At 44.8% G+C, this 26,528-nt stretch overlaps 1 protein-coding gene and 2 pseudogenes across 1 annotated transcript; 1 reads left to right on the top strand and 2 right to left on the bottom strand.

The window, feature by feature from the left end:
• The first annotated feature begins 5 nt into the window (after positions 1-5).
• Positions 6-2,038, top strand: LOC123056768 (uncharacterized). Its single transcript, XM_044480043.1, has 5 exons — positions 6-185; positions 258-419; positions 866-949; positions 1,521-1,540; positions 1,828-2,038. Exons 1-5 carry the CDS (start codon positions 141-143, stop codon positions 2,036-2,038), a joined length of 522 nt encoding a protein of 173 aa, XP_044335978.1. The 5' UTR covers positions 6-140.
• Positions 2,039-13,321: 11,283 nt separating this feature from the next.
• On the bottom strand, positions 13,322-16,313 carry LOC123056767 (G-type lectin S-receptor-like serine/threonine-protein kinase LECRK3; annotated as a pseudogene).
• Positions 16,314-18,390: 2,077 nt separating this feature from the next.
• On the bottom strand, positions 18,391-21,753 carry LOC123060245 (probable LRR receptor-like serine/threonine-protein kinase At3g47570; annotated as a pseudogene).
• Between the last annotated feature and the right edge of the window lie 4,775 nt (positions 21,754-26,528).

Here is a 26,528-nt window from a genome sequence, read left to right as displayed (position 1 = left end):
CAGCACGCCCCCGAGCTCCCCTAGGTCCGCTCCACCTTCCGCCCCATCCAGAATCGGCGCTCACGCCCTCCGCCGTCCCCATGGCTAGCTAGGGTTTCGGCCGCCACCCCTAACATCGCCGGAATCAGGCACATCCGGCGATGGCGAGGCCAGAGCTCGACGGATCCGTTACCGGTGTGGCGCAGGTACGTCCTTCCCCTCTTTCCTCGCCCGAATCCACCCTCACCTCACCTCCTCCTTTCCTTCCCTTGCTGCAGGTCACCTTGGAGTGGTCTGGACGGCGACGACGGCAGGAGGGCGCCGTCCTTCCTGCTCGAGGAGGCAGAGGACGAGGGGCGCACCTAGCTGGCGGCCCTGTCCTGCTCGAGGAGGCGGGGCCTGCCGAGCTCAAGCATGGCCACAACGACCCAGCTTGGCAGGTAGCACCTCCATCTCCTCCGCCTCCTTCCTCTGCTCACTATTGCTGCTGCAAATCCTCCACCTCCATCTCCTCGGGGAGGAGGTTCAGATTTGTTTGGCATCTTCAACTCGAAACCACACGCACATGCTCTATTTGGCATGTTCAATGCAAGCACGGAGGTGCCCTCATCAATCTAAACTATAAACCTGTAACTCTAGCAGCAAATTTATGGAGTTTTAATTTGAGGAGACTACATGAGGAAAAAGACTCATCTTTTTTGCTGTATGTAATCTGGCAGTTCGTAGTCGAACCACTTTGATGCAGAACGAAATCGCTATCTTTCTTGTTTAAAATGTCCAGAAAGCTTTTGTCCAAGGGGTCTAGCTACTGTAATTTTTATTTATATATATTGATTGATTGTGGCCTGTTTGTTCGATTGGTTGACTCATTCGTCCTCATGTACAGTACAGTAGTTTTGGCAAAAAAGAAAATGGGGAAAGGAGTATCAGCACGCGAGGAGCAAAGTTCTTTGCTATCTTGGCTTTACTGGTAAGCTACATGTTAAATTAGATGTGATTTACTAGACTAGATTGTACTGCCTCTGACCCATAATATAAGAGTGTTTCTGAAACCACACTAGTGTCAAAAAATGCTCTTATATTATTATTATGGACGGAGGGGGTACATTAATAAACGAGACCAACAAGTATGGATATATAGAAGCATCAGCCATTACTAGACAGATAGTACATTACATCTCATTAACTCATTTGCTATTCAACTGAACGCACTATTCGAGGAGGAGGTAGAGGAATATGTGATGCAAATCCTCTTGTATGAAGGAATCCTAGGGGGATTTGTATGAACAAGTCATTTATTTATTTATTTGTCTAGTTAGTACCAAACAGAAAGAGAAGATGAGTTTAGAATTCTGGTTCTTTAGTTAGATAGTACCAATAGGGATTGGTTAATTTTGCTGCCACAACATGGATTTGGTTTCCCTCTAATTTCCATGTGGAATTTATATTCCTTGCTGTTTATGTATTTTATTTAGGTGTGAACTTTAATTCCTGATTACGTGCAATTATCAATCTGGCAATGTATGGATGGTTTGGTACAGTTTGACATGGATGAGTATAGGTACACATGTGCTCCACAGTTTTAGTTCTTCTTCTTGTGTTGCTGCACTTCGTTTAGAGATACAACAACATTAGTTAGGTCCATGGATGGATGGATCAACACATACAGCTAGCAGTGCTAGCAACAACAACAACAACAAAATAACCTTGTGATTGATTCTGTTGACGCTAGCATGCTCTGTTAGTTTTGGAGCCCAAGCACACACACACACAGGCAACTTGATTGCTTTCTGTAGATACTAGCAGCATGTGTGTCTCCTATACTAGCTTGCTTAATTTCTGTACTAGATCAACAACACTAGCTCTTACTTGTTTGTTAGATTCGGAGCAGCATGCATCCTCCGTTGACGATGACGACAACCAGGGCATCCACCAGCACGACGACGCCCCACACATGGTCCAACTCGGCTACAACCTCCTCTACCGCGTGACGGCGACTGTGGTTGTGTGCGCCATCGACTACAACCTCCTCTCATGTGAATCCGTCTCCTACCTCTAGCTCCCTCTCTTGTGCTGCTATATTAGTACCTTGCTCTGTTTCATGCGCATGGGTGATTTTGTTTGTGCTTGTCGTGCCTGTGTCATGGAGAAGATCATTCCTATTTACAAGTAATGATGATTTGGAGCAGCACACTTGTTAGATTCTGCTCTTGTATTAGACCCCATTTGTGGTTACTGTGATGTGCATTGATTCAGCCTCCTAGTACTGCGGATCATGCATGCTAATAATTTATAATGGCCTTGTTAGTTACTGCAGCTAGGCTGTGTTAATTGTTGGTGTTTAATCTAGATAGCATGTTTGTACCATCAGGATTGCATCAAATTATAGCTAGCTAGCCTGTTTGAAATCTGATTTTTTTGCTTGGTATGCTGCTGGTCTGAATCTACTTACACGCTTGACTGAATTTAACTTGGTGCTATTGCTGTCAGATCCTAGTACTCAATCACCTGGACATTGCTGCATTGTTTGCCAATTAGTTTGCTTGCTTCCTTGTTGCCACAAAAAAAATCTGAATCTTTTGTGTGTGTAATTCAGTTTTATCGTTATGTATGCAATCTGATCTAGACTTTCGATTTTGACTTACAGTTGCGTCTAGATTAGAACTATGTATGTGCTTTCAGAGAACATGCCTTTCTCTTTTAGGGAGTTCAACATTTTAGCATTGGTCAACTCCTCTTCTTTGCTTACAACCAGCATCACATGAACCATATGTGTACACTGACATGTTCCTTAATTAGCACTCGGTCTATTTGTCAAGGAGTTCAAGATGCTCCAAAATACCTTTTTGCTTTGTTTAGTTGATTTTCATATTACCTCATGATCAAGTCCTACATACTCCTACTCTGTATCTACTAAATCATCACAGGAGCTATTTGTGTCCAGTTTAAATACCTACTCTGTATCTAGTGGAAAACTATGTTATGATTGTATACCCTGTGCCCTTTGCTGTGGGCTATGTTGTTATATTCATGCATGTCCATTCCAGACATTGTTGTATTGCTCATACCCTTGTATATGAGCTCTACCAAACACTAGTACTATAATGAGCGGACAAACAGCGTTTTTTCTTGTGTAACTTGTATATTCATGAGGATTATTATTGGGCTATAACATGACCAACCCTAGCCTTTTTGGCTAATGTATCAACTATGAAATTACTAGCCTTTTTGGCTAGTATAATTTTTTTTGCTTCTGGTCAGCAAGTATGCCGACGGCATTGCCCTCGGCATAGCCCAGGAGCTACCAGGACGCGCCACGTGGCAGGGATATGCCTACGGCAAAGCCGTCGGCATAGATGTCTATGCCGACGGCTTTGCGTAGGCATATCCCTGCCGCCCTGGCTGGCATAGATGTCTATGCCGACGGCTTTGCCGTAGGCATATCCCTGCCGCCAGGAGAAGCCAGGGGACGACACGTGGCGCAGGTATGCCGACGTCTAGGCCGTCGAGCCGTCGGCATACCTGCGCAATGTGTCTTCCCCTGGTTCGCTAGCGCTTTTGACGGCGCCGTCCGTTGCCGTCAGATGGAAAACAACGCCGACGGCTAAACTATGCCGACGGTTGTCCCACGGCCGTCGGCATATGGACCTATGCCGACGGTTGTCCCACGGCCGTCGGCATACGGGCCTATGCCGACGGCTATACTACGCCGACGGTCTGACACATCTACGCTGACGTGATCTACACCGACGGGGCTATGTCGACGGCAGCCGTAGGCATAGATCTATGCCGACGGTCCTGGGCCGTAGGCATAGCCCGCGAGTCCGGTAGTGTTGATGCATGCCTTCTGTCTCCCTCGCAAGCTGTGCGTGAGTTGTGTTCGCTCGTGCGTTCCGCCCCCCGGTCAACTATTTATAGGATGGATGGCTAGGGTTGGACTGATGTTTAACACGCAGCCCGGCGCTTGGGTTTCCTTTTATTGTTTTTCTTGACGCACAAACCTGCACAAAGTAAAGAAAAGAAAATCTGTATGTATACCTTGTTTATGTGCCCCGTGACCATCTAGGCGGTTCTCGATCGTCGGTTGCAGTTATTTCCATATTTCCTTTTCTGGCTTGCTGATTATACGTATGCACCTGAATATTTACTTGCCAAGTAAATGATGCAAATAGACAGCTTTGTACTGTACGTGTTTGTAGATTGCACCCCGCTAACACATTGCACATTTCATGTACCTGTTCAATTCAAAAAGCAAAACAAAGATACACGTACATGCATATATTTACCTAGTTAGGTATTTCATGTACTCCCGTACATATATGTACGCACTTGCCGGCCCGTCGAAGATACTCAAATACCTACGGTATGCATACGAACTGGCATTCGGATATGTAATGTGAGCTTGCCGGTATTCAAATACGTAAATACATAAATGCGTATATGTATCTAAGCTAGCTATGTCTAGACTAAAAAAAGAAAGTGGCCAGGCCGTGTGTGTGCATGCACACGTAGTAGTTGCACCATGATGTGCATGTACAAGTATGTACGTGCATGTGCCATGCAATTGTATTTTGCCTTTACATCAAAACTTCTCTTTGCACGTGTAACCTGCATGAAAAGCTCATCATAAAAAGAAATTATTATTTATGCAATATTGCACAAAAACTTGTCGAACAACGAACTTGTCTAGTCAGGGGTTAACGCAACGGGGATTGTTGTTAACAGTTTGACCAGTGTGAATTTCAAATGCACCATGAAATGATAATGAAGGTGATACTTCTGATTATGCATGGCGGTATGTTTTCTGTGAAGTTTCAATTACGCAAATTAGTTGTAGAAAAGCAGTAACACATTACTTTTTTTTCTTTAAATACAACTTAAGCACATTTTTTTACTAACTAAACTCATAAATTCTGTTACATACAAAGCAATATCTATCCCTTACAATGTGGAAAACAACATTATAATATTAATAATCCAACAGCAACTGTAAATTGAGTCTTTGTTATGCTCTGGAATGCTGTGAGTAAACCTGTCAAGCGACTGGGAACAACATCATTTTAATTTTTCCTCCAGTAAACTCACATCATTTTAGTGCTGAAGTACTTAAGCTTGAAGCCAGGCTAAGGCAGGAAATCTGGGTATTGGATTCACCCATATAAACCAATATGGTCAAACCATGTGATAAATAGTACCAGGCTATAATTTTGTGCAGAATTACCAACGTCTGTAGGGTTCATTGGAGCCCATTACAATTACAACTATGACATCTTTGTCCATAAAGATCTTCACTCATTACTTTCTTTTCTTTGATATAAAGGTATATTATGAACTCAAAAATTACATCAAGACCATACAATCGCGAAGAGTACACACCAGCACGGCCTCTAAGTAGGTAAGGGCTACAATCATAATGAGTACATTAATGAAATCAAACGCGTCTTCCACTTTTAAATAATCAAAATAACATGAAAGGACTCTTTCACGATCTGTCAACCGGTAACGTCGACCTCGCAAGATGGCGGCACCGGCCTAACCAACCGTTGGAGTGGCCGTGACGCTGCCAGTCCCGTCGAAGAAGACGCGGACTCGCTCGCTGCTGAACCCCGGGGCCACACTGGTGCCGGACGGGAGCACCTCAATCGTGACGTGAGGCCTGTCGGTGTTGATCTGAGTCACAGCCTGCGCCGCTGGCCAGCCCACCACCTCCGGCCACGACGTCTTGGCGGTGCTCATCTTCTACCTTCTCTTTCTCCTTCTTTGCTTCTTGACTTGTGTTTTATCCGGTGTATGCATCTCATGGGTACGGATGATATTTATAGGGCAGCCAGAGGATATGGAACGGGCATATGCCGTCGTTGCCGGGACCTTGGTTTTGTCACCCCTTGTGTGCTGTGACCAAGTCTGCTCGCAGGCCGCATGTATTTTTCGAAAAATGTTATCAAGGTGCCCCTTGTGTGTTTGGATCTATAGCAGAAGCTAACCTGAGTTCCTAACTTAGCTGAGCAAGGATTGGTCTTTGGTACAAGGAAATGTTCTCTAGTGTTTGGTGGCAATCTAGCTGATATTGCACATATATTCTTGCCCAAGTCAGGCAGCCAAAATGACTCGCTCTGGACGGCAACGAGCGTGGTGTGCTTTGGAGCTAGAGACGCCGGCTTGTGTTTAGCTAAGCCCAAATGAGCAAAGCCAAACGTACTCAGTGCACACATGTAGTTCAAATTAGAAAAACGAAAGACATACTGGATTACGATCGACAATAAGAAATCTAAGCATACCTTTATTTTATTTTTTGTGAAAATGCATCTAGGTTTATTAAAAAAGTTCACTAGAAGTATAAAGCACCCCAAACATAATAAAGATTACATTGAGGTCTCTGGAACACTGAACGACCACTGCCGTCGTCAAAACGAGCCACCGACACACCACTGTCGGTGGCGCTCCCCTACTGGAGCCGGCCCGGCCTTGCCGATAACAGTCGGGAAGTCTTTGTGCATGTGTCCTTAAGGACCAGCGCGTTGGAGTCGTAGTCGTCGTCATTGAACCCTTCAGTCGAACCGAAGTGCCTCACAACGGATCTCGCCGTCGCACATGCACAACGAGAAACCCTAACCTCATCACCCTAAGGAGACGATCAGTAATATACTCCAGAGCTCTGTCGGTTCAGTTTAGACTTTAGACAGACAAATCAAGGAGGATCGGAGCCCAAAAGACCAACTCAAAGAAGAAGTGGTGCCATCCGTCTGAATGCCGCCCCTGCGAGGACTAAAACCCTAACCTAAACTACTAGCCAGGGCCAAGGCACCGGAATTCTTCTCCCCGCCGCCGGCCACCGGAGCGGTAGTCGGAGGGCAGGCGAATCCACAGTCTCGCTGATGTTGCTTGGAGGGAAGGTGTAACCTAGCCATCGGTAGGGCCTAGGGAAAAGAACACTTCGTTAGCCTGCCAGTCTTTGTAGACATTGTGTTTATATGTGTGGTGCCGTACTTGTTTAAGCGCACCTTTATGCCCCCCAAATGTATATTCCTATGTTTTACGTAAACAAAAATCATCTACTTATACATAAGAGAATAAAAATGGCTAAGCTAGAGGCCATCCTGAGCGTTTCCAGTGTTGAGCGATGGTCCCTCTGCGTATGACACATGTATACGTGTAAAGCATTCGTTTTATGTTATGTTTCAGCCATGTTAAATTTATTCTCTTAGACTTAAGCATCTTTTTCTACTAACCAAACTCATAAACTAAGTTATTTACAAAGCAATATCTATTAGATTGCAATATGTATCCCTTACAATATGTCTTTTGAGCAAAAGAACATTTTATTTGGTAACATTTTATATTTGTTAAGAAAGTGTAGCAGTACCAGTAAAATTGAAAGTAAACTATATATGTGAACTTATATGTAGGTTCAACTTTAGTTCCTATGTTATGTTGTAATCAACGGTTTTATAAAAACCTAAAAGAATATCAAGAGAGATATACACTTATTGCAACACATACCAATATCGTTGATTGGTGGACCGACACAATAACGTCTTGGAGAAGCATGCAAATCCCTCGTCTTTAGTCTTTGTTTACATTATGAAAGATTATGATAATCCAATTTATGCAACAATTTTTTGTCCATTTTACAGTTTTAGCGAACTTATCTCTAGTTTTGTAGCTATTTCCTGCAACGACATACTGTAAAATAAGCACATCACATCACATCTCAACAACTGTAAATTGAGTCGTAGTAACTACAACACAACACATCTCAACAACTGTCAAGTGAATGGGTACAATATCATTTCAATTTTTACTCCACTAAACCTACATTATTTTGGTACTGAAGTAACTAAGCATGTAGCTGGGCTAATACGAAAAAACGGGCACTGGATTCACCCATATGAACCTATATTGTGAACCATGTGATAAACAGTACCAGGCTATAATTTTGTGTTGAATTACCAACATTTGTTGTGTTTACTAGCTCAAGCCCAAGCCCATTACAATTACAATATGTCCGCTCCGTCCACAAAGGTCCTCATTTCATTTCTTTTATAAAAGGTATTTTATTAACTCAAAACATCACATAAAGACGATACAACCATAAGACATACCCAATCTCAAAATAGCTAAGGGCTCCAATCATGACGGGTACATTGATAAATCAAATGTGTCTTCCGCTTCTAGATAATCAAAATAGCATCAAGCTCCTCTAGCTATTTCAGTGACGGGTAATGTCGACCTGGCAAGATGGCGCCGCCGGCCTAACCAACCTGTGGAGTGGCCGCGACGCTGCCAGTCCCATCGAAGAAGACGCGGACACGCTCGCTACTGAACCCCGGGGACACGCTGGTGCCAGACGGGAGCACCTCGATCGCGACGTCAGGCCTGTCAGTGTTGACCTGAGTCACGGCCTGCGCCGCCGGCCAGCCCACCACCTCCGGCCACGACGTCTTGGTGGTGCTCATCTTCTACTTCTTCTTCTTCTTTGTTGCTTCCTTCAAACCTGCTATCCCAAGATCAATCTGCAGCACAAATGTGTTCAGTGACAAAGGGTTAGATGGAGACCGAATCGAAATACGTTGCATGAGAACAAGACTGCAAGAGGGGGATGCGAAGCAGTGCGTACCGTACTAGGTAGGTGAAACTGCAAGAATGCTGTATGCGCTGCTGCTCTATGCATCTCATGATCTGGATGATATTTATAGGGCATGCAGCTATAAGGATATGCACCGGGGATATGCCGCACATCACATCACATCACATCTCAACAACCGTAAATTGAGTCATAGTCGTAGTAATTGCATATGCTGTGGACAGCTGTAACCAAACCTATCAAGCCTGGGGTATAATATCATTTCAATTTTTCCTCCACTGGCCTCGCATTATTTTGGTGCCAAAGTAATTAAGCATCAAGACGGGATAAAAAAGGGCACTGGCGCGGAATCACCCATTCTAAACCTATATTGCCAAACCATGTGATAAACAGTACCAGGCTATATTTTTTCGTTGAATTACCAACATTTGTTGTGTTTGCTCAAGTCCAAGCCCATTATACAATTACAATATGCCAGCTCCGTCCACAATGGTCCTCATTTCATTTCTTGAATAAAAGATATTTTATTATCTCAAAACATCACATAAAGACAATACAACCGTAAAGAGTACATCCCTTTCTAAAAAACTATAAAGAGTACATACCCAACCTCGAAGTAGCCAACCATGCCAAAAAAAAAAACCTCGAACTCGAAGTAGCCAAGGTCTCCATTCTTAATAGTAGTAGAGTACATTGATAAAATCAAATGCGTCTTCCGCTTCTTTTTTTTCGGAAAGAGGATTGTCCCCAGCAAGGCGGCGGCACGGGCCTAACCGACCTGTGGAGTGGCTGCAACGCTGCCAGTCCCATCAAAGAAGATGCGAACGCGCGTGCTACTGAACCCCGGGGACACGCTGGTGCTAGACGGGAGCACCTCGATCGCGACGTCAGGTCTGTCGGTGTTGACCTGAGTCACGGCCTGCGCCGCCGGCCAGCCCACCACCTCCGGCCACGACGTCTTGGCGGTGCTCATCTTCTGCTTTTCCTTTCTCCTCCTTTGCTTCCTTCAGACCTAATTCCAAGATCAATCTGCAGCACAAATGTGTTCGGCTACGAACGGCCAATGAGATGAACACAAAATCGAAAAACGCCGCCGTGAGAGCAAGATTGCAAAACGTACCGTACGTACTAGCTAGGTGAAAGCACAAGAATGGCGCATGCACTGCTGCCTTATGCATCTCATGACATGGATGATATTTATAGGGTAGCCAGAGGATAATAGGATATGCACGGGGGCTATGCCGCCCTCGCCGGGACCTTTGGTTTTGTCACCTCCCTTGTGTGTTGTGTTTGTGTGACCAAGTCTGGCCGCAGGCATAATGTATTGTGCATTTGTATCTATAGCAAAAACTATCCTAACCTAGCCAACCAAGGATTGGTCTTTGGTACAAGATTTTAGTTTCTAGCTTTTGGTAGCAACCACACAACAAACGTTTGCGTGTGTTTTGCTAAGTCCAAATGAGCCAAGCTAAACGTACGTAGCCTAGCTATGCAGGGGGCGCACGCACTCACTGCACACAGGTAGTACAAATTATAGAAAAGAAAAAGGGGGCATTGGCTGCTACGATTCTTTCTTTCGCCTTCGCAAGGCTACTAGGGTCAAGGCTTCCTCCTCTCAATCATCACCGACGAGTCCATGGATTGGCCTTCCCTTTGACGACCGATCCGACAATCTGTGGCGGAGAGGGAAATCCTGATGTCTCGACTTCGACTAGTAGATATGCTAGGCTTTTAGTTCTTCGATTCAGTCTTTCGAGCATCGATCCTCCTTAAGTTTGTCTGCCGTGGCAAAGTTGACGTAACCACGACATGGATCCCTTTTGGCTCTGGGGCGGCGAGGTTAGGATTCCCCGCCATGCGCACACAAGGGCAAGATTTTTGTGTGAGGTTTTTCAGATCGATTCAAAGGTTCAACAATGAAAAATATGGTTCTGGGGTGACAATCCATAGGGGAACCTGCACAAAGTCCCGACTGTCGTCAACTAGGCGAGTGTGACTTCAATACGGAAGCGGCGACATGTCATTGGCTCATTCTGTCAGCAATGGTCGTTCCATGGTCCAAGGGCTTTGATGTATTTTTTATTATATTTAAATGTTTTTGTACTTTTGACAATTTTTATAATAGATCTGAGTCCTTTTCAAGAAAACAGAGAATAAAAGACACTACTGTCTTTTCAAGTATTTTATTATGATGATTTGTTACATATCTTGCTTTTTTTTATGATCATCAATAATAGCGAAAAAAGCAAGATATGTAAGAAGATCATCGAAAAGAGAAAAATTATTACGATGATCAATAATAGAAATTTATGTTTCTTTTTTGAGAAAAAGCAAAAAAAACAAGAAATTTAAGTATTTTTAGGGGAACAAGCAATATATGTAAATCTTCTTTGGAGAAAATAGAAAAAAGACTATTTAAGTTTTAAAAAACAAGAAAATCAAGTTCACTTCTTTTGAGTTAAAAAACGCACTCTTGAAAAAGCACAATTAAGTGCGCTCATGTTTTTTTTGCCGTACCTTATTTTTATGCTATTTTTTCATCGTACTTGGATACTCCGTGCACAACTAAAGGGAGAATATCTGGTGCACCAGTATTTGTGGTGCTACTGGTGCATATTGTAACTTGTTCGAAAATTTGAATTTCTTCTAGCAAATTCACACAACATAAATGTAGGCTGTCACAAAATTTTAAGACAAAAGTCGAACATATCTCAAAATAATTGCAAATTTAACACTGAATAGTACATAACGTAAGTTCAGCTTTAGATTTGGTCCAATATCACACTGATGTTAAATTTGTCATTTTTTAATCTCATTAAATGTTTCAATTTTTCATATTATTTTTTTGAAAACATACATTAATTTCGCGTTGATGTTCTACATTTTTGTCCTGATTTTTTGAAATGTATTACGGCATTCGGTGCATCGGTTGCACCATAAGTTTTTCTTTGGGACATCACAAGTGTGTGTGCACCGGATACATTCTCCACAACTAAAGCCTGATAGATCCTCTGCCCCGGCCCATACTGGCCCAACTAGTGCCAGCCCGTCGTGGAAGAACTCGTCATCTACCTCACACACTCTCACTTTCTAAAAAAAAACCTCACACATGCGCCGGCGCAGAGGGAGCGCATCTGTCGTCGGCGGGCTGCGCCGTTCGGCCGGCTCGATTCCCACCAGTATCTGGATAGGGCTTCCTGCCAACCCGTGGCAAGTCCTCAACGGAGCAGGCCGCACCCGATTCCGCCGTCGGAGGGTCTCGATCTCGCCGGTGGACCGCCTCTTCCACAACAAGGTGCGCAGCCGCCAAGACCTTCGATTGAACTCAAATCCTTAGAATCAAGTTCGAATGATTGATTATGTTAAATGTATATAGAAATTTGTTATGCTCTTTGCGGATCTGTTGATCATAGATAAATGCCACTCTACTGTTTTAGTGTGTCTGCTCTGTCAAAAAAATTGGGGAAAATCCTGCCAGTTAAGCTGCCTGATTAGCATATATCTGGTCAATTTTAGTGTTAATATATGTCACTCCGTGTGCATGATTGCTTCTCAACAAGTTTCAGAAACTTTGTGAAATATAATATACCACTTGTTATTCATGTATTAGAACTCAGTGTCCAAACTCAAAATACAAAAAACAAATTGTTGTCTACTTGTGATGTTGATACAACTGCAATGGTCTGCCAATTTGTGATTTTTTCAAAATGTTTTCTATTTCCGTGGGGATAAATTTATCTTATGCCTTATGTCCATGCGATTCAGTTCATTTGTTTTGAGTTGTGCAGTAGGGCAAAGCCCCACCCCCCTGTTATATTTATTGAAATTAAGATTGCAAGTCTACAAGCAGAAAATAAAATGTACATGAGAAATGTACATGGAAGAAAAGAAACAAGGGCAAACAAATGAAGGGCCAACAAACACCCACACTACCAGCTGCCTAACCAGCTTCTGAATTGAGTAAGATGTCTTTGTTTTATCCTGTGGGCAACCACTGAAATTCATTTTAATTAGGTGGAAATTTTGAGGTCCATCGAAGGCATTTAGCAGATTCATTACGAACACATAGTTGGGCTTTTACTCCATTCTATGGCCGTCAAATGCTTGATCTTTCACATGTCACATGATGGCAGTACCTTTTTTTTTTATCTTTCGCATGTCACATAATGGCGGTGACATTTGTGATGCAAGCTATGGATGTTGCATTTTTCTTAGGAAAAAGCAAATTTCACCTATTTGCTGGGGAGCAATTTTTTCCAGCTTGGTTCTTGTTTTAGGGCACTCGAGTCCTGGGGTAGCTGTTCTTGAGTTCTTCCAGGCTACACTACTATTACAGCTTACAGTTTTGGTAACTTGTCATCTCTTGAGATCAACCTTTGAAAGGGATTCCATATTTGTTAGTTCCGGTCACGAGGTGGGGTCATGGGGACCGGAGTATTTAGCCCGTGCACGGTACATTCTGAGTCGCGTGGTCTCAGACTAGACTACAATAGGTTGGATATTCGCTCATTTTTACATAAATATTATAGTAATTTCTTGGTTACCCTTTTTCTCTAGTCTGGTCGGGTTTTCACTTTTCAGACTTGACTAGAATAGATTGGACATCTGAGAACAATTATGAAGGAGTGTTACTCACACTTGCACTCGGGAATTGTTGGAGATCATCTTGTCTTGTAGTATTAACCGTGAAAAAATTAATTCAACTTATTAGGTATCGTATTGGTAGATGGAGGGGCTTACACGCAGTCTGATGAATCACTAACATGCCATCTTGAGCTGAGGAATTAAAGGTGAGGATTCCATATAACAGTCTGGAGGTTGGTGTGGCAGTGCCTGAAGCTGAGCCGGATCATTGGTCTCTAGATTCTGCACCACCTGGTGCGTGGTTGGCCGCAGCAGCGGGTTTGGCTCGACGCACCAGAGCGCCACGCGCGTGAACCGCTCCACCCTCTCCATGTCCTCAGCAGTGTCAACGTCAGCGTCGCCGTGCAGCATCAGCTCTGTCCTCTGCGTGGCCACCAGTTGTGCTGCCCAACCAAACAGCGTGACTGTCTCATCATCCTCCTCACCCTGTGGCAGGTCAGAATGAGACACTGGCTCCTGACACCTCCGGCAGCAGATCATCTCCAGCAGCACGACGCCGAAGCTGTACACATCCGCCTGCGGAGCCACTCGGGCGCGATGTACCCTCTGGTGCCCCTGATGTGGGTCACTGTTGTGTGCACCTGCTGGCTCCCCAGCAGCTTGGAGATCCCAAAGTCGGTGATCCTCGGGACTCCACGGTCGTCCAGCAGGATGTTGTCGGGCTTGATGTCGCAATGGATGATCGGTGCGCTGCAGCCATCGTGGAGGTACTCAAGCCCCCGGGCGATGGCAAGGGCGGCCTCAGCACGCCAGCGCCACGAAGGCCGCCTCTCTGGGTTGAAGAGGACGCTACGGAGCGATCCGCCAGGCATGAACTCAAAAACCAGCATCCGGTGCTTGCCTTCTTTGCAGTAGCCGATCATACGGACCAAGTTCCGGTGGTGGATCTGCCCGATGGACTGTACCTCATTTGTGAACTCCTGCTCACTATACTTGTTTGAGTCGATGAGCTTCTTCACTGCGAGAGTTATTTACCCAAAACCACCACATTATGGGCTAGGGTAACAGATCGGTACCACATTTGAGGCAGGGCACAAAAAACCACCAACAATGAGGCTAATCTGTAACGCAGAGCACTGATAGTCTGATAAGCTTGCGAAAACAGCGAAACTGACAAGTTGGGCCCACATGTCGGGCCGACGAGCAGCGCCCAGGCCGACGAGGAGCACCCAGCCCGCCGTGCGCCCAGGCCGACGAACAGGAGTCCGCTTCTCCATGGCAGCGGCGCTCTGGCCTGCGGGGTGCCCACAAAATGTTTGTTGAAATGCCTATAAAAAAGAGGAAGAAGTAGAAAAAAACAAATACTTGAGTCATTGACAGGTGGGACCTATTGTCCAAGTCAGCATATTGTCCACATACGCACGCCATGTCAGCCCGATATGCGGGTCCAACTTGTCAGTTTCGCTGTTTTCACGACCAAATTCCGCCGTCGGTGCTCCGCATTACAGATTAGGCCCATAATGTGGTGGTTTGGGGTAAATAACTCTCACTGCGATGAGATGCGGCTGCGGTGATCTTATCGTTCCTTTGTAGACCTCCCCGAAGCTCCCTTTGCCCGGCAGTTTCTCGAAGCCATTGGTGGCCTGGTAAAGCTCCTTCCAGCTGAATGCTCTTACGCTCGAGCTCAACAACCTCTGGCTATCTCTGTTCCTGATGAGGTAATGATGTGCCAGAAGGCCACCGACTGTGATCAAGAAAAGAATGCCCAAGCAAATGGCCACAACCTTGTAGGCCAATGCATTTCTCATTCTCGCCGACGTGATCAACTGAGAATTCCTTGTCCGCACCTTGATCAGCGCCTTTGTCGTCAGGTTGTTTCCCTGCCGTCCGTACGCGAGTGCCCCCAACTCCGCACAGTCAGACCCACCGATCATCAGCGCGGCCACGCAGAAGCAGTCGCTGAGGCAGTAGTCCCGGCATTGCTCCTCCGAGACTGACGGGAACTTCTTGTAGTATATTGACACCTCCCAAGTTGTGTTTGGCAGCTCTACGAGCGAGAACTTGTCGGGGCTGTTCTGCTCGCCAGAGCTCTGCGGCTCCAACTCTGGCGTGCAGCCGCTGTCGCTGTGCTGCGCGTCAATATAAGTGTACCCGCTCGGGCATAGGCATTTGAGCCGTTCTTTGGTCTCCACGCAATAAGACCCGGGGCCGCACATGCCTTGCATCCGGGTCGTCTTCATCTTGCAGCCCCCTTCACTGGGGAGCGTGCCTGACACGGTCCAAGATGTTGTGTTCTCGCGGCCATCACCATTCTTAGGGTGGACGTAGGCACGGACGATGCCGTCGGGGTCCATCCTGACGAACTGGAAGTAGTTCCTGCCGGCGGCAACGGGAGAAATCAAGCTGTAGACGGTGCCATCGTAGAGTGTGTAGCTGAGGTTGCCACGCTCGTCGAAGGTGATAGTTGTGTTGCCATTGGTGCCGTTGGTGCGCGTATCCCAGTATGCCCGGTGAAGAGGTCGACGCAGAGGACGACGTTACCGTCGTTTTGGGCAGCCAGGCTGAACCGACCGGTGGTGAACTCTGTGTCCGCGCGCTTGGAGAAGAGAAACCCCTTCCAAGATTGCCCCGGCAGGAGCGTGTCTGTCGGGAACCCGAAGCTCTCCCAGAGCACACCACCATCTCCGAGGAACTGGACGTTGCCGGAGTCTCTTAGCACGAGGACGAATCCACGCTTCATGCTGGGGGTCGGGGCCTTCCACAGCTCTATGCTGCCGTCGGTGAGCGTGAGCTGGCCGTCGGCCGGGATGCTGAGGACGGACCGCGCCGTGGCGTTGGGTGTGGCGCCCATGGAGGACGCTTTCGCAAACCACACCACCGACTGTGGGGAAGAGTTGCCTTCACCGAAGCGGAACCATGTGGCGAGGAGGAACTTGGTCGGATCGGAGTCGTGGGCGCGGAAGCCAAAGGCAAAGTCGCCGGACGGACTGGTGATGTAGTCGGGTGGCATCAAGGTGCCCCCCGCGGTCAGATTGGTCCGCGCCACAGCCACCGGGAGCAAGCGAGCTTGTTGCGCCAGCATGGCAATCAAGCTGGCGAGCCGGAGGAGAGGAAAGCTGGGCAGCGCCGACATGATGACCGCAGGCCACAGCTTCGTGCCGAGCATGCAGCGTGTGTTGCTCTGTTGCCTTAGTGCCGCCTAATTGCATAATATACAACTTGGTCTTGTAGTGCTTCCATATGTCTTCATCTTCTCTGTTCACTTTATCAAATTGGGAGCAGACACGTTTGTCTTACTTCTTCAGTGATTTATCGGTCTTGCTTCCTTTAGTTGGATGACTTTTTCAAACCGTGATTTAGTCCTCTCTTTGCATATTTAAATATCCCAGGTGCAGATATTTCCAAGAATTGTCAATCAGTCTTCATCTGCAAGAGAGCGACGGCAGTAGGTGGAGTCCATTGGCTCGGTCTTGCACCGCATGGGGAGAAGAAACTTGAGCGCCAAATTCGGTTTCAGCGCAAGCTCTGTTTTCCTTCTCAGCAACAGGCTCTGTAAGGGACTGGTACACAGAGGATGGACCTAGTATGTTGTAATCACTTTTGCACCATCCTTCTCTGGCTTAAATTTGCTGAAGGAAATGGCACGTCTTATCTGATTGCGACTTGAGTAATTAAGTAATTAACGATGCATGACTTCCGGGACCAATCCTTTTTTTCTGTTCGTTTATTGCAGAACAGGCAGGTGCTTTACCTTTTCAGTAAGAAAAAAAAATCAACATGAACTATTGGTAATCTCTGTTTCTATTATGTATCGTTGACTGTTTTTGTCTACAATGTTTTCTGTCCATCTGAATTCTAGTCTACTGATTTGCCTGAAGAATAATTTATGGTTGCAGCTATGCTGGGTTCGTAAAGAAAGAACTGTCAACATAATATTTCTGAGTGCTGTAGAATTTGTAGGAAGTTGTGTATATGGTATGACAATTGCTATTGTGTTATTGTGGAATATTGGGGTTTTATTGATACTATTGCAAAGAAACACAGCTCTGGGAACAAATTTGTGTGAGAAGACAAAAATAGAGCAATTTCAATCACCTGTGTAAAATAGCCTTTGGAACCTCAAAATCTACTTGATCTATTTGATTTCTAGATACTCTTATTTGTATTTTCTGGAAAGATTATTGATATGCAAAGTCCCCAGTCCGTTTGCTCGTGTCTTCAGCAAGAAGAATGTTGGTTGTCTTAGATCTCGGTGGATTGCAGTGGTTGCCAGTGGTGAAGATATTCTATCTGCAGCAACCCACATGCTCAAGGCAAGGCTCACTATGTTGTTTTCAGACTAGCTTGGTGAGCACCTCATATCATCACGCGGACTAATAAGCCGATCATTCTGCTCGTTTGTTTCAGAGCTTTCTGAAGCATAGGGATTTAGAACAAGGGTTTTCAGTATTTCTAAATTTCATTTTTTAACTACAGTATTAATTACCATTCTTATTACTGGCAATGTACTGTCACGCTTGGTGATAAATTCTGGATTTATTGATGGATGGATAAATTCTGGGATTTTTAACTCTATTCTCTCTTCTCAATTAATGATGCAAATCTTTTGCCTCCGTTTAAAAATAAAATCTGGATTTATTGGACTTACATGCCTGCACAGACACCAAGAACTCAATATACTACTTATATCCTTCAATAAAGAAATTAACTACCTTTGTTATGCACCTCAAATCTTTTTTCTGATTTTCTCTATGGAATAAAACGTTTACTAGGCATGATCTGCATATTTTGATGATTCCTCAGTGGTCCTGTATTTTAAGCTGATGATCTGGCACCTTCAAACTTCCTTCGGAACATCATCTATTAAAAAATTGATGTCAATTTGAGAATTTTCCAACTTTGTCTTGTTAGATTTTGATTTTGGAAACTTATTAACACTGGAAGATCATGAAGGGGAGCCTTGGCGCAGTGGTAAAGCTGCTACCTTGTGACCATGAGGTCATGGGTTCAAGTCCTGGAAACAGCCTCTTACAGAAATGTAGGGAAAGGCTGCGTACTATAGACCCAAAGTGGTCGGACCCTTCCCTGGACCCTGCGCAAGCGGGAGCTACATGCACCAGGTTGCCCTTTATTAAGTGTCGTTGATTTAGTACAATGTCAAAATACACTTATTTTGGGACGGAGGGAGTATATAATTTGGGACACCCACTGCAAGGGTTTCAGGCTTAAGCCGATACCATGTATAATGTATTCACAAACGTCATGGTGTTAACAAAGAAATATTATCTTCGCCGCTACAAACTGCATCAATTGCTCAAGTAACTAAATGTTCATTAGTTGCATGGGTGCTTTATTTTCTCTGATGTATTGGTGAATTGGCAAATATAAGGTATGCATCTCTGACTGCGCGCATCTCTGAAGCTGCATCCCTTATCAGCATTCGCTCCCTGGGCTGTTGCATTGAGCAGGATATGCCAACACTCATGACAGAAACCAAGCATTCCTCAGTTCTTGTTCGTGCAGTGCCGGTGTCGGCTACACCTGTATCATTTGCCTCTGTGTGTATCCAGATTGCTGGGTCTGCTATTTCCATGACTTTATCTGGAAGAGCGGCCTCAGCAAATTTATGCAGATTCAGTGAACCTTTGAACATGTCGTCTGTGGGACTTCTTCCAGTGAACATCTCAAGCAACAATATACCAATGCTATAAACATCGCCAAGAGGTGAGGTAGCAGATCCTTCCCCGTACTCTGCATATTTGCAGCCATGATTGATCATTAACCATATTTAGGAACATGAAACAGGCTAGGAGCGAAGAAAACAATGCAACAATGTTGCTAACCTGGAGCAATGTAGCCAATGGAACCTCGTACTCCTGCGGATCTAGTTGAATTCAGCATGGTTTGGCTTGCATTCTCAGGAAGAACTCTTGCTATGCCAAAATCTCCCACACGTGCACTCATGTCCTGTGCGAGAAGTATGTTGCTTGGCTTGATATCACAGTGGATGATTGGTGGTTGACAGTCATTGTGAAGATAGTCCAGTGCATCCAGGATATCAACGGCAATGTCCAGCCGCTGAGCCAGGCTGAGCGTACTGCATGGAGCCGGCTCTTGGGAGTTAGGATGAAGCCAACTGTCTAGGCTGTTGTTAGGCATGAGCTCAAAAACCAGAGCCTTGAACTCTTGACCTTGGGGGCTGATGCTTGCGCAACAGGTGATGATTTTTAGGATACATCGGTGACGCACTCTTCTCAATGCCTCACATTCAACCTCAAAACTCTTGGAAGATCCTGATTGTTGGGGATCAAACACCTTTACGGCCACATTTGTACCTGTACCCTCATCATCCAAGGTGCATCTGTAAACAGCACCAAATCTTCCTTTACCAAGTAAGTTGGCATCTGAGAACTCGTTAGTTCCGTTTAAAATTGCTTGATAAGACACTCTCTGATGTTTGTCAATAGTTAAAGGTAGCATATGAAACTCCTTACTTTCTTTGAGCTTCCTGTGGAGTAACCAAACAATAACAATAACTGAAACTAGTAGCACGAGTGACCCTGTTACTGTGAGAGGTACTACAAGAGACTTTTTGTGATTTCTCACAGGGTATAAGGAGGAACATGAAGCCAGGTGAAGCTGATGTACTCCACCACACAACTTACTGTTTCCCTCGACCGATTCATAGGTTAGGTTTCTAAAGACGCCCCACTTGGCACTTCACCTTCCAGATTATTGAACGACAAATCTAGCACCGACAGCAACGTCAGATTTTGTAGAACAGCTGGGATTGGCCCAGACAAGTTGTTCTGTGCCAGATACAACTCTTTCAAAGTGGCAATTCCAGCGAAGGTATCGGGAATCGTACCGGACAACTTGTTCATTGACAAGCTTATCGTGGTGAGCCCCTTTATATTCTTCAGATTTGTTGGTATGCTTCCTTCAAATGAGTTATTATGCAATAACAGGTATTGCAGGACCGTGCAGCTCGAGATACTTTCAGGTATCTTACCGCTTAACTGATTTCCTGATAGTACCAACCAATTAAGGTTAGTCAAGCTACCAACCTCTGATGGCAAGGGTCCAGAAAGGGAGTTGTCTGACAGGTCTAGTTGTATAGAAAGCGAAGACAGTTTGAAGATCTCTCTGGGAATGGAGCCATTCAGGCGATTTTTGGATATATCCAGAATGTTGAGGTCCTTGAGTCTCCCTAGGCTCGCTGGGATTGGTCCTTGCAGGTTATTATTGTACGCGAGTATCCAGTTCAACTTGGTGAGATTCCCGACAGATGTTGGCACGAGGCCTGACAAGGCATTGTTGAACATGAAGAACATGACAAGGTTTGCTAGCTTCCCGATGCTCTTTGGAATAACTCCTGACACGGAAGTATTTGCTACCTGCAGCACCTTCAGGCCTGCCAAATTGGAGATGTCTGAAGGGATTTCCCCTGAGATGTTGTTGTAGCCTATGAAAAGCTTCTGGAGGCTTGTTGAGAGGTTTACGACTGAACCTGGCAGCTGCCCTCTGAAGGAGTTGTTGTCGAGGGCCAGATACTGTAGCTGGGTGCAGTTTGCAAGTGAATCCATGAACTCCCATCCCCTGCTGTTGTCTGCTTCAAGCCTGTTGCCAGCCAGCTCCAGGTACCGCAGATCCTGCGACCTCCCCAGCGTGCGAGGCACGTAGCCGCTAAACTGGTTCCACCCGAGGCGAAGCGTCGCGAGAGAGGAGAGGTTGGTGACTGAATGAGGGATGGCGCCGCTGAATCTGTTCCGGGACAGGACAAGCTTTTCCATGGCCGGGAGCCTGTCGCCGATGTCGGCAGGGATGCTTCCTTGCAGCGCGTTCCCCTCAACCTGAAGGCTCGTCAGCAATGACAGGTTGTAGAGAGAGCTTGGGAGCGTACCGGAGAATCCGTTTGCAGAGAGATCAAGGAGAGAGATGCTACCGAGGCCTCCAAGTCCTGGTGGGATCGAGCCGTCGAGCCGGTTGATGGAGAGATCGAGGTGTTGCAGGGACGACAGGTTGGCCAGCGACGCCGGGACGGCGCCCGTGAAGCTGTTGTTCGTCAGCGAGAGCTTCTTCAGGTTGGTCAGTGTATCGCCCAGGCTGGACGGGATGAGGCCACCGAGCTTGTTGCTGCCGAGGACCAGGGCCGTCATGCCGGTGCAGAGGCTCATGTTGTCAGGCAGCATGCCGGAGAGTGAGTTATCGCTCAGGTCAAGCGTGTGGAGTCGGCGGAGGTGGCCGAGGCTCGCCGGGATGCTCCCATGGAACCAGTTGAAGCTCAGGTTGAGCGTCTGCAACGACGTGAGGTTCCCAATGGCCGCCAGGAGCGTCCCGGCGAGCCCACGGGAGGACAGGTCCAGAGCCACCACCCTGCCGCTGCTGCCGCCACAGGTCACGCCCTCCCAGCTGCAGAAGCTGGTGCTGCTGTTCCATGAGCTGAGTGGGCCGGAGCTTCTGCCGCTCGTGATACCCGCCTTGAAAGCGAGTAAGGTGGCTCCATCATCATCACCATGGTTGCTAACACTGTCCCTCGCCGCGGCGATCATGAGGGCGAAGAGGAGGGACGACAAAAGCAACCTCACGGCGCGCATCCCGGCCATTTCTTCGGTTCGGTTTCGAACGTGGCAGTGGTTTGGAAGGTAGCAGAAGCAGCTGAATTCAGCAGGGCGAGGCTAGTAACCCAGGTGGCATTTTGGCTGATTTAGTCACAGAGGGGAGAGGTGTCACTTTCTTCCTCTCTGCCTTCTTTTTCTTCAGTTTTGACTTCATTGTCCTCTCTGTGTCACTAACGTGCTCACAAGTGATCACTTTATGTTGCTCTCAAGTCTCAAAGTGTCCACTTTCTGAAGCAAAAGATTCAACGAGGGTGTTGACACGGCATTTCTTTCCGATCAGGAAACTTCTCGCCATTTTCTTTTGAGTAGGTGGCACCAAATTTATTTTGTTCAGTCTATTCTGTTCCAGTCCCCACCAAAGTTCATATATAATTTCCAGCGCGTGTTCATAATTTCCGGTGATGGTGATGTGTGTTATCCCTGCACAAGTACAGAGTGCTCTGTTTCCTTGTTCCCCAGGTTTGTGAATGCCTTTAATCTCCAAAGTACGAAGAGAGAGAGAGAGAGAGAGCTGATTATTATCACCCTACTTACATCATGCAATGGGTCATGGGGTAGATCATTTCCTGCCTGAAGTCATCGTAAATTCTGTGTAAGACAGTAGAAGTGTAGAACATTTCATAATTATAGAAAGTGAGAGGGGTGGGACTTGGATACATAACTGTGTTATTAGCATTGAGCAATAAACATATTATATGCTTGACTTAACCTTTTTTTTTTGTTCAAGAGCAGACCAAACGGGGAGAAGCGAAGCCCTGTTGTTAAGGAGACTCGGAAGGCATGGGAAGCCAAACCCACGGATATTGTGCAGGTTAGCAAAATCAAACTATCATAGTCTGTGTTTTGGTTGCTGGATTTATATGGCTAGTAAATGGCCTGGTAGATTTTTTTTATTTTCTTTTTGAAGCAAACCTGTAGGAATTTCTTCCCACGGAGATTTTTTATAAATTCTATAAATAAAGTATATAAAGTTACGTACAAACTAGAAGAGGAAAAAACTATGGCCTGCAAGGAAAAAGAATAAAAAGAGTAGCGTACAACAACATCTGGTACAATTGTTGTGTGGAATGATATGCCTAATTATTGTTTTACTGCAATAGGTTTTGCTCTGGCAGGTGTTACTAGTAACGAAACACTCTGCTTTCTCAAGTAAAAAACCAGATCCGGCTTTTTATAGGTTAACTTTTTTGCACATTAAGAAAATCACGAATTTCAAAAAATGTGCATGAATTTTGGAAAATTTTGAAAATTCATGAAATAAAACAATTTATGACTTTGAAAAGTCCATGAATTTTTAAAAAAAACTTTGCAAATTTGAAAAAGGTTGCAAATTGAAAAATGAAACAAATAAATGACTGAAAAAAATCACAAGAGGAACTGAAAAAGATTTGAAAGAAAGAACACAGGAAAGAAAAAACTGCACGCGGAACAATCTAGAATGTTCACAAAACCGGATGGAAAGGGTGTTCAATCTTACCTCTAACATGACCCAGTAGGTATAAGGGTGTGCACCCTTTTACCAATCGCACTATATTCCTACTTCATTTTATAAAGTATAAACTAGGGCCCACGAGGAAAAAGAATAGCATACAACATCTGATAGAATCATCATGTGAAAGGATATGCCTAATTATTGTTTTACTGCTACAGGTTTGCTCTGGCATGTGTTACTAGTAACGAAACACTCTGCTTTCTCAGGTAAAGAAACTAGATCCGTCTCTCTATAGGTTAAGAAAATTCGTACATTGAAAAAACAACGAATTTCACAAAATGTGCAAGAATTTTGGAAAAGGTTCATGAACTTGAAAAATTATGAAAGAAAAAGTTTGTGAATTTGAAAAGGTACAGATTTGAAAAAATGAAACAAATAAATAAAGGAAAAAAACAAGAAGAGCTGAAAAAGAATTGAAAGAAAAAACCGCACACAGGACAATCTAGTCACAAAATCGGCAGAAAATGAAGCTCAACAGTACCTCTAACATGGGCCAGCCCAGTAGCTGATGCGGGGAGGTCGCTCGCGTCGACTGCGCGACATGGTTCTGGCCCATGGAGCCTGTTTTTTTTTTTATTTGGTCTGTTTATTTTTTGTGGAGCGCTATGCGTCCGCTGGTAGATTAATTGTAAACATCAATCGCCTCCCGCGCCACTGGATTGAGCCACATATACCCGTCAGATCTCCCCGATGAGGTGCGTCGCGATTGCAACAAGGTAGATGTTGCGTAGCTCGCTCTCCAACAACAGCTTTGTTGCAAAAACACTGAAAGCATTGTTTTTGCCTGATTTTTTTAATTTTCGCCTTCATCTTTTTTTGCAACATAGATGATGTTGTGGGATTTTTTTTCGTCTTTACATTTTGCAACATAGATGATATTGCGGGAGGACTTTTGCATGAATAATGTTGTGGAGATTTTTCACTAAAAATGATAACATCGTGTGCTTTGTGAATCGAGAAATTTATGCAACAAAGATGATGTTGCGGGAGGACTTCTGCAACAAGGTTCTTGTTGCGAAAAGTATAAAATGCATCACCGGCCGGAGGCACAGCGGAGGGTGAGATGGGAGGCTGGAACTACGCAGCTGGGCCGATGGTGGCCAGAACGGTGGGTGTGTGCACTCGAGTGGTGGCCATGGCTGCAAGCAGGGATAATGAGGCGGGGAAGGAGATGCAATGCTCGTGATGTTTCTACAGAAGGGGCACGTGCTGCTTCGGGCCATAAGGAGATGTGTCTGCAGATGGAGAAGATTGATGCAATGGTAGCATCCGCCGGCTGATGGGAATAGTTTCCCTTATTTTTCAGTAGAAAAAATTCAAGAATTCAATTTTTTTTTGCAAATACAAAAATGTCCATGAAATAAAATATTATTCACAAATGCAAAAATAGTTTGCAGATTAATTTTTTTTCATGAATTCAAAAGATGTAGCAAATTCCAAAGGTATTCATGCATTTGCAAAAAATCACAAATTGAAAAACAAAAATTTGAAAAACGTTTGTGAATACAAAACTATTTGGGGATTTGGAAAATGTTCATGAATTCAATGTTTTGAACATTTTGAAATTTGTGAAATAAAAATAAAAGGTGAATAAAAGAATTAAGAATAAACAAAAATAAAAAGGAAAAGGGAAATCGGATATAGAATAGTAAAATAAAAGAAAACGGTTCAGGTAACTTCATGAAGGTTTCCAAAACGGGCCAAGAGGTTCCTAAAACCGGTCAGTGTGTGTGGTTCGCTCGCTTTGCCTCGATTTATAATGGGCCGGCCCGTCTTCCTCCGCTGGTGAGCGATCGCTATGCGAACGGTTGCTACTCTCCCCGTCCGAAAATACTTGTCATCAAAATGGATAAAAAGAGATGAATGTAGAAGTAAAATACATCTAAATACATCCCTGTTTATCCATTTCGATAACAAGTATTTCCGGATGAAGGGAGTATAGACGATAAGGCGTTTGCAACGAGCTGGAGAGCTATCTCAATGACGTCATGGTCAGCAAATACTGTGACCTGAAGGGGTACATGGAGTATGGAGGGCTAAAAGAGGAAGATGAACAGGGCAATTAAGCCAATAGTTCTTTTAGGTGTTGACCGAGGACGGAACTTGAAGTAACACCAACTATTCCTTGACAACACATGGACTGTGAGAATGACTGTCCGGAAAATAACGCCTTCTAGGAAGTGATCAATTGAACGGCGCACAATCACTACTGTTGTCAGATCCAACTACTACTTGAGTTCGGGGTATATGTTTTCACCCCCGAATATTATATCAAATAATCTTCAAACAATACATTCAATAATAGAGCAATGAAGCACATAGCCATGACACGACCTACTAAGGTTGGGCCTTGGGTTTTCGCCCGGCATAGCGCGTCATTTCTTCCAGTGCAATACTATCCGTGTGACACATTTAGGTAACAAATTCTATGTGCCAAATTTGTACTCCTTCATCTCATAATATAAAATGTTTTTTGACCCTACACTAACAAAACTAAATGCCCCAAACTGATAATGCTCCTGGACGATGGTGCACATCTGTTGCCGGAAGAAGCAAGGAAGCTTCCTTGCATCCAGGGGCACAATTGAAGAAGTCGACCTTGAAGCTGGTGACGTGGCCAAAGGAAAAAAGGATGGAGCGCACAACAACTCCCGCCTTGGCTTCTACGGTTCTATCATAAATTTTCTTTTGTCATAAAAAGCCTATTGAACCCCCTCCCCTCCCTCCCATTGCACGGCCGCGCCCTACGCTTCACACGATTAGACCGAAAAGGATGTGCATAGATCCGCTACCTCTGTGGAGTCCCTCAGCTTGCCACATCGGCACACCCATGGTGGCAGTGATTATAGGCCTATGCTACATTAAACTGCTTTTAAATTTAAATTCTTAGAGTAGATACTACCATTGCTTAGTTAATACATTTTATTTTATTTTATTTTTCTTTTATTGGTTAGACGATAGGCCATACATGCTCATGGCCCGTATTTAATAATCACTGTTAGCAATAACTAAATTCAATAGTTTAAGCATCAAAGCAACATCTTTTCAATAATAATAATAATAATAATAATAATAATAATAATAATAATAATAACCTAGCTTCCGCAACAACATGATACCAAGGCCCTGTTCTTTTGACCGATTCTCCCAGAATCTTAAGAATCCAGCCTTCCCTCAGTTTCTCCCATAATCATGAACATATATTTCTTTTCACAATCCTACCTAGTTAGGATGTAAACAACTAGGATTGTCAGGAAAATATAGGTTC

The sequence above is a fragment of the Triticum aestivum genome, chromosome 3A (genome assembly GCF_018294505.1).
Source record: "Triticum aestivum cultivar Chinese Spring chromosome 3A, IWGSC CS RefSeq v2.1, whole genome shotgun sequence".
NCBI lineage: Eukaryota > Viridiplantae > Streptophyta > Magnoliopsida > Poales > Poaceae > Triticum > Triticum aestivum.
This window is presented reverse-complemented; position numbering and strand designations above follow the sequence as displayed.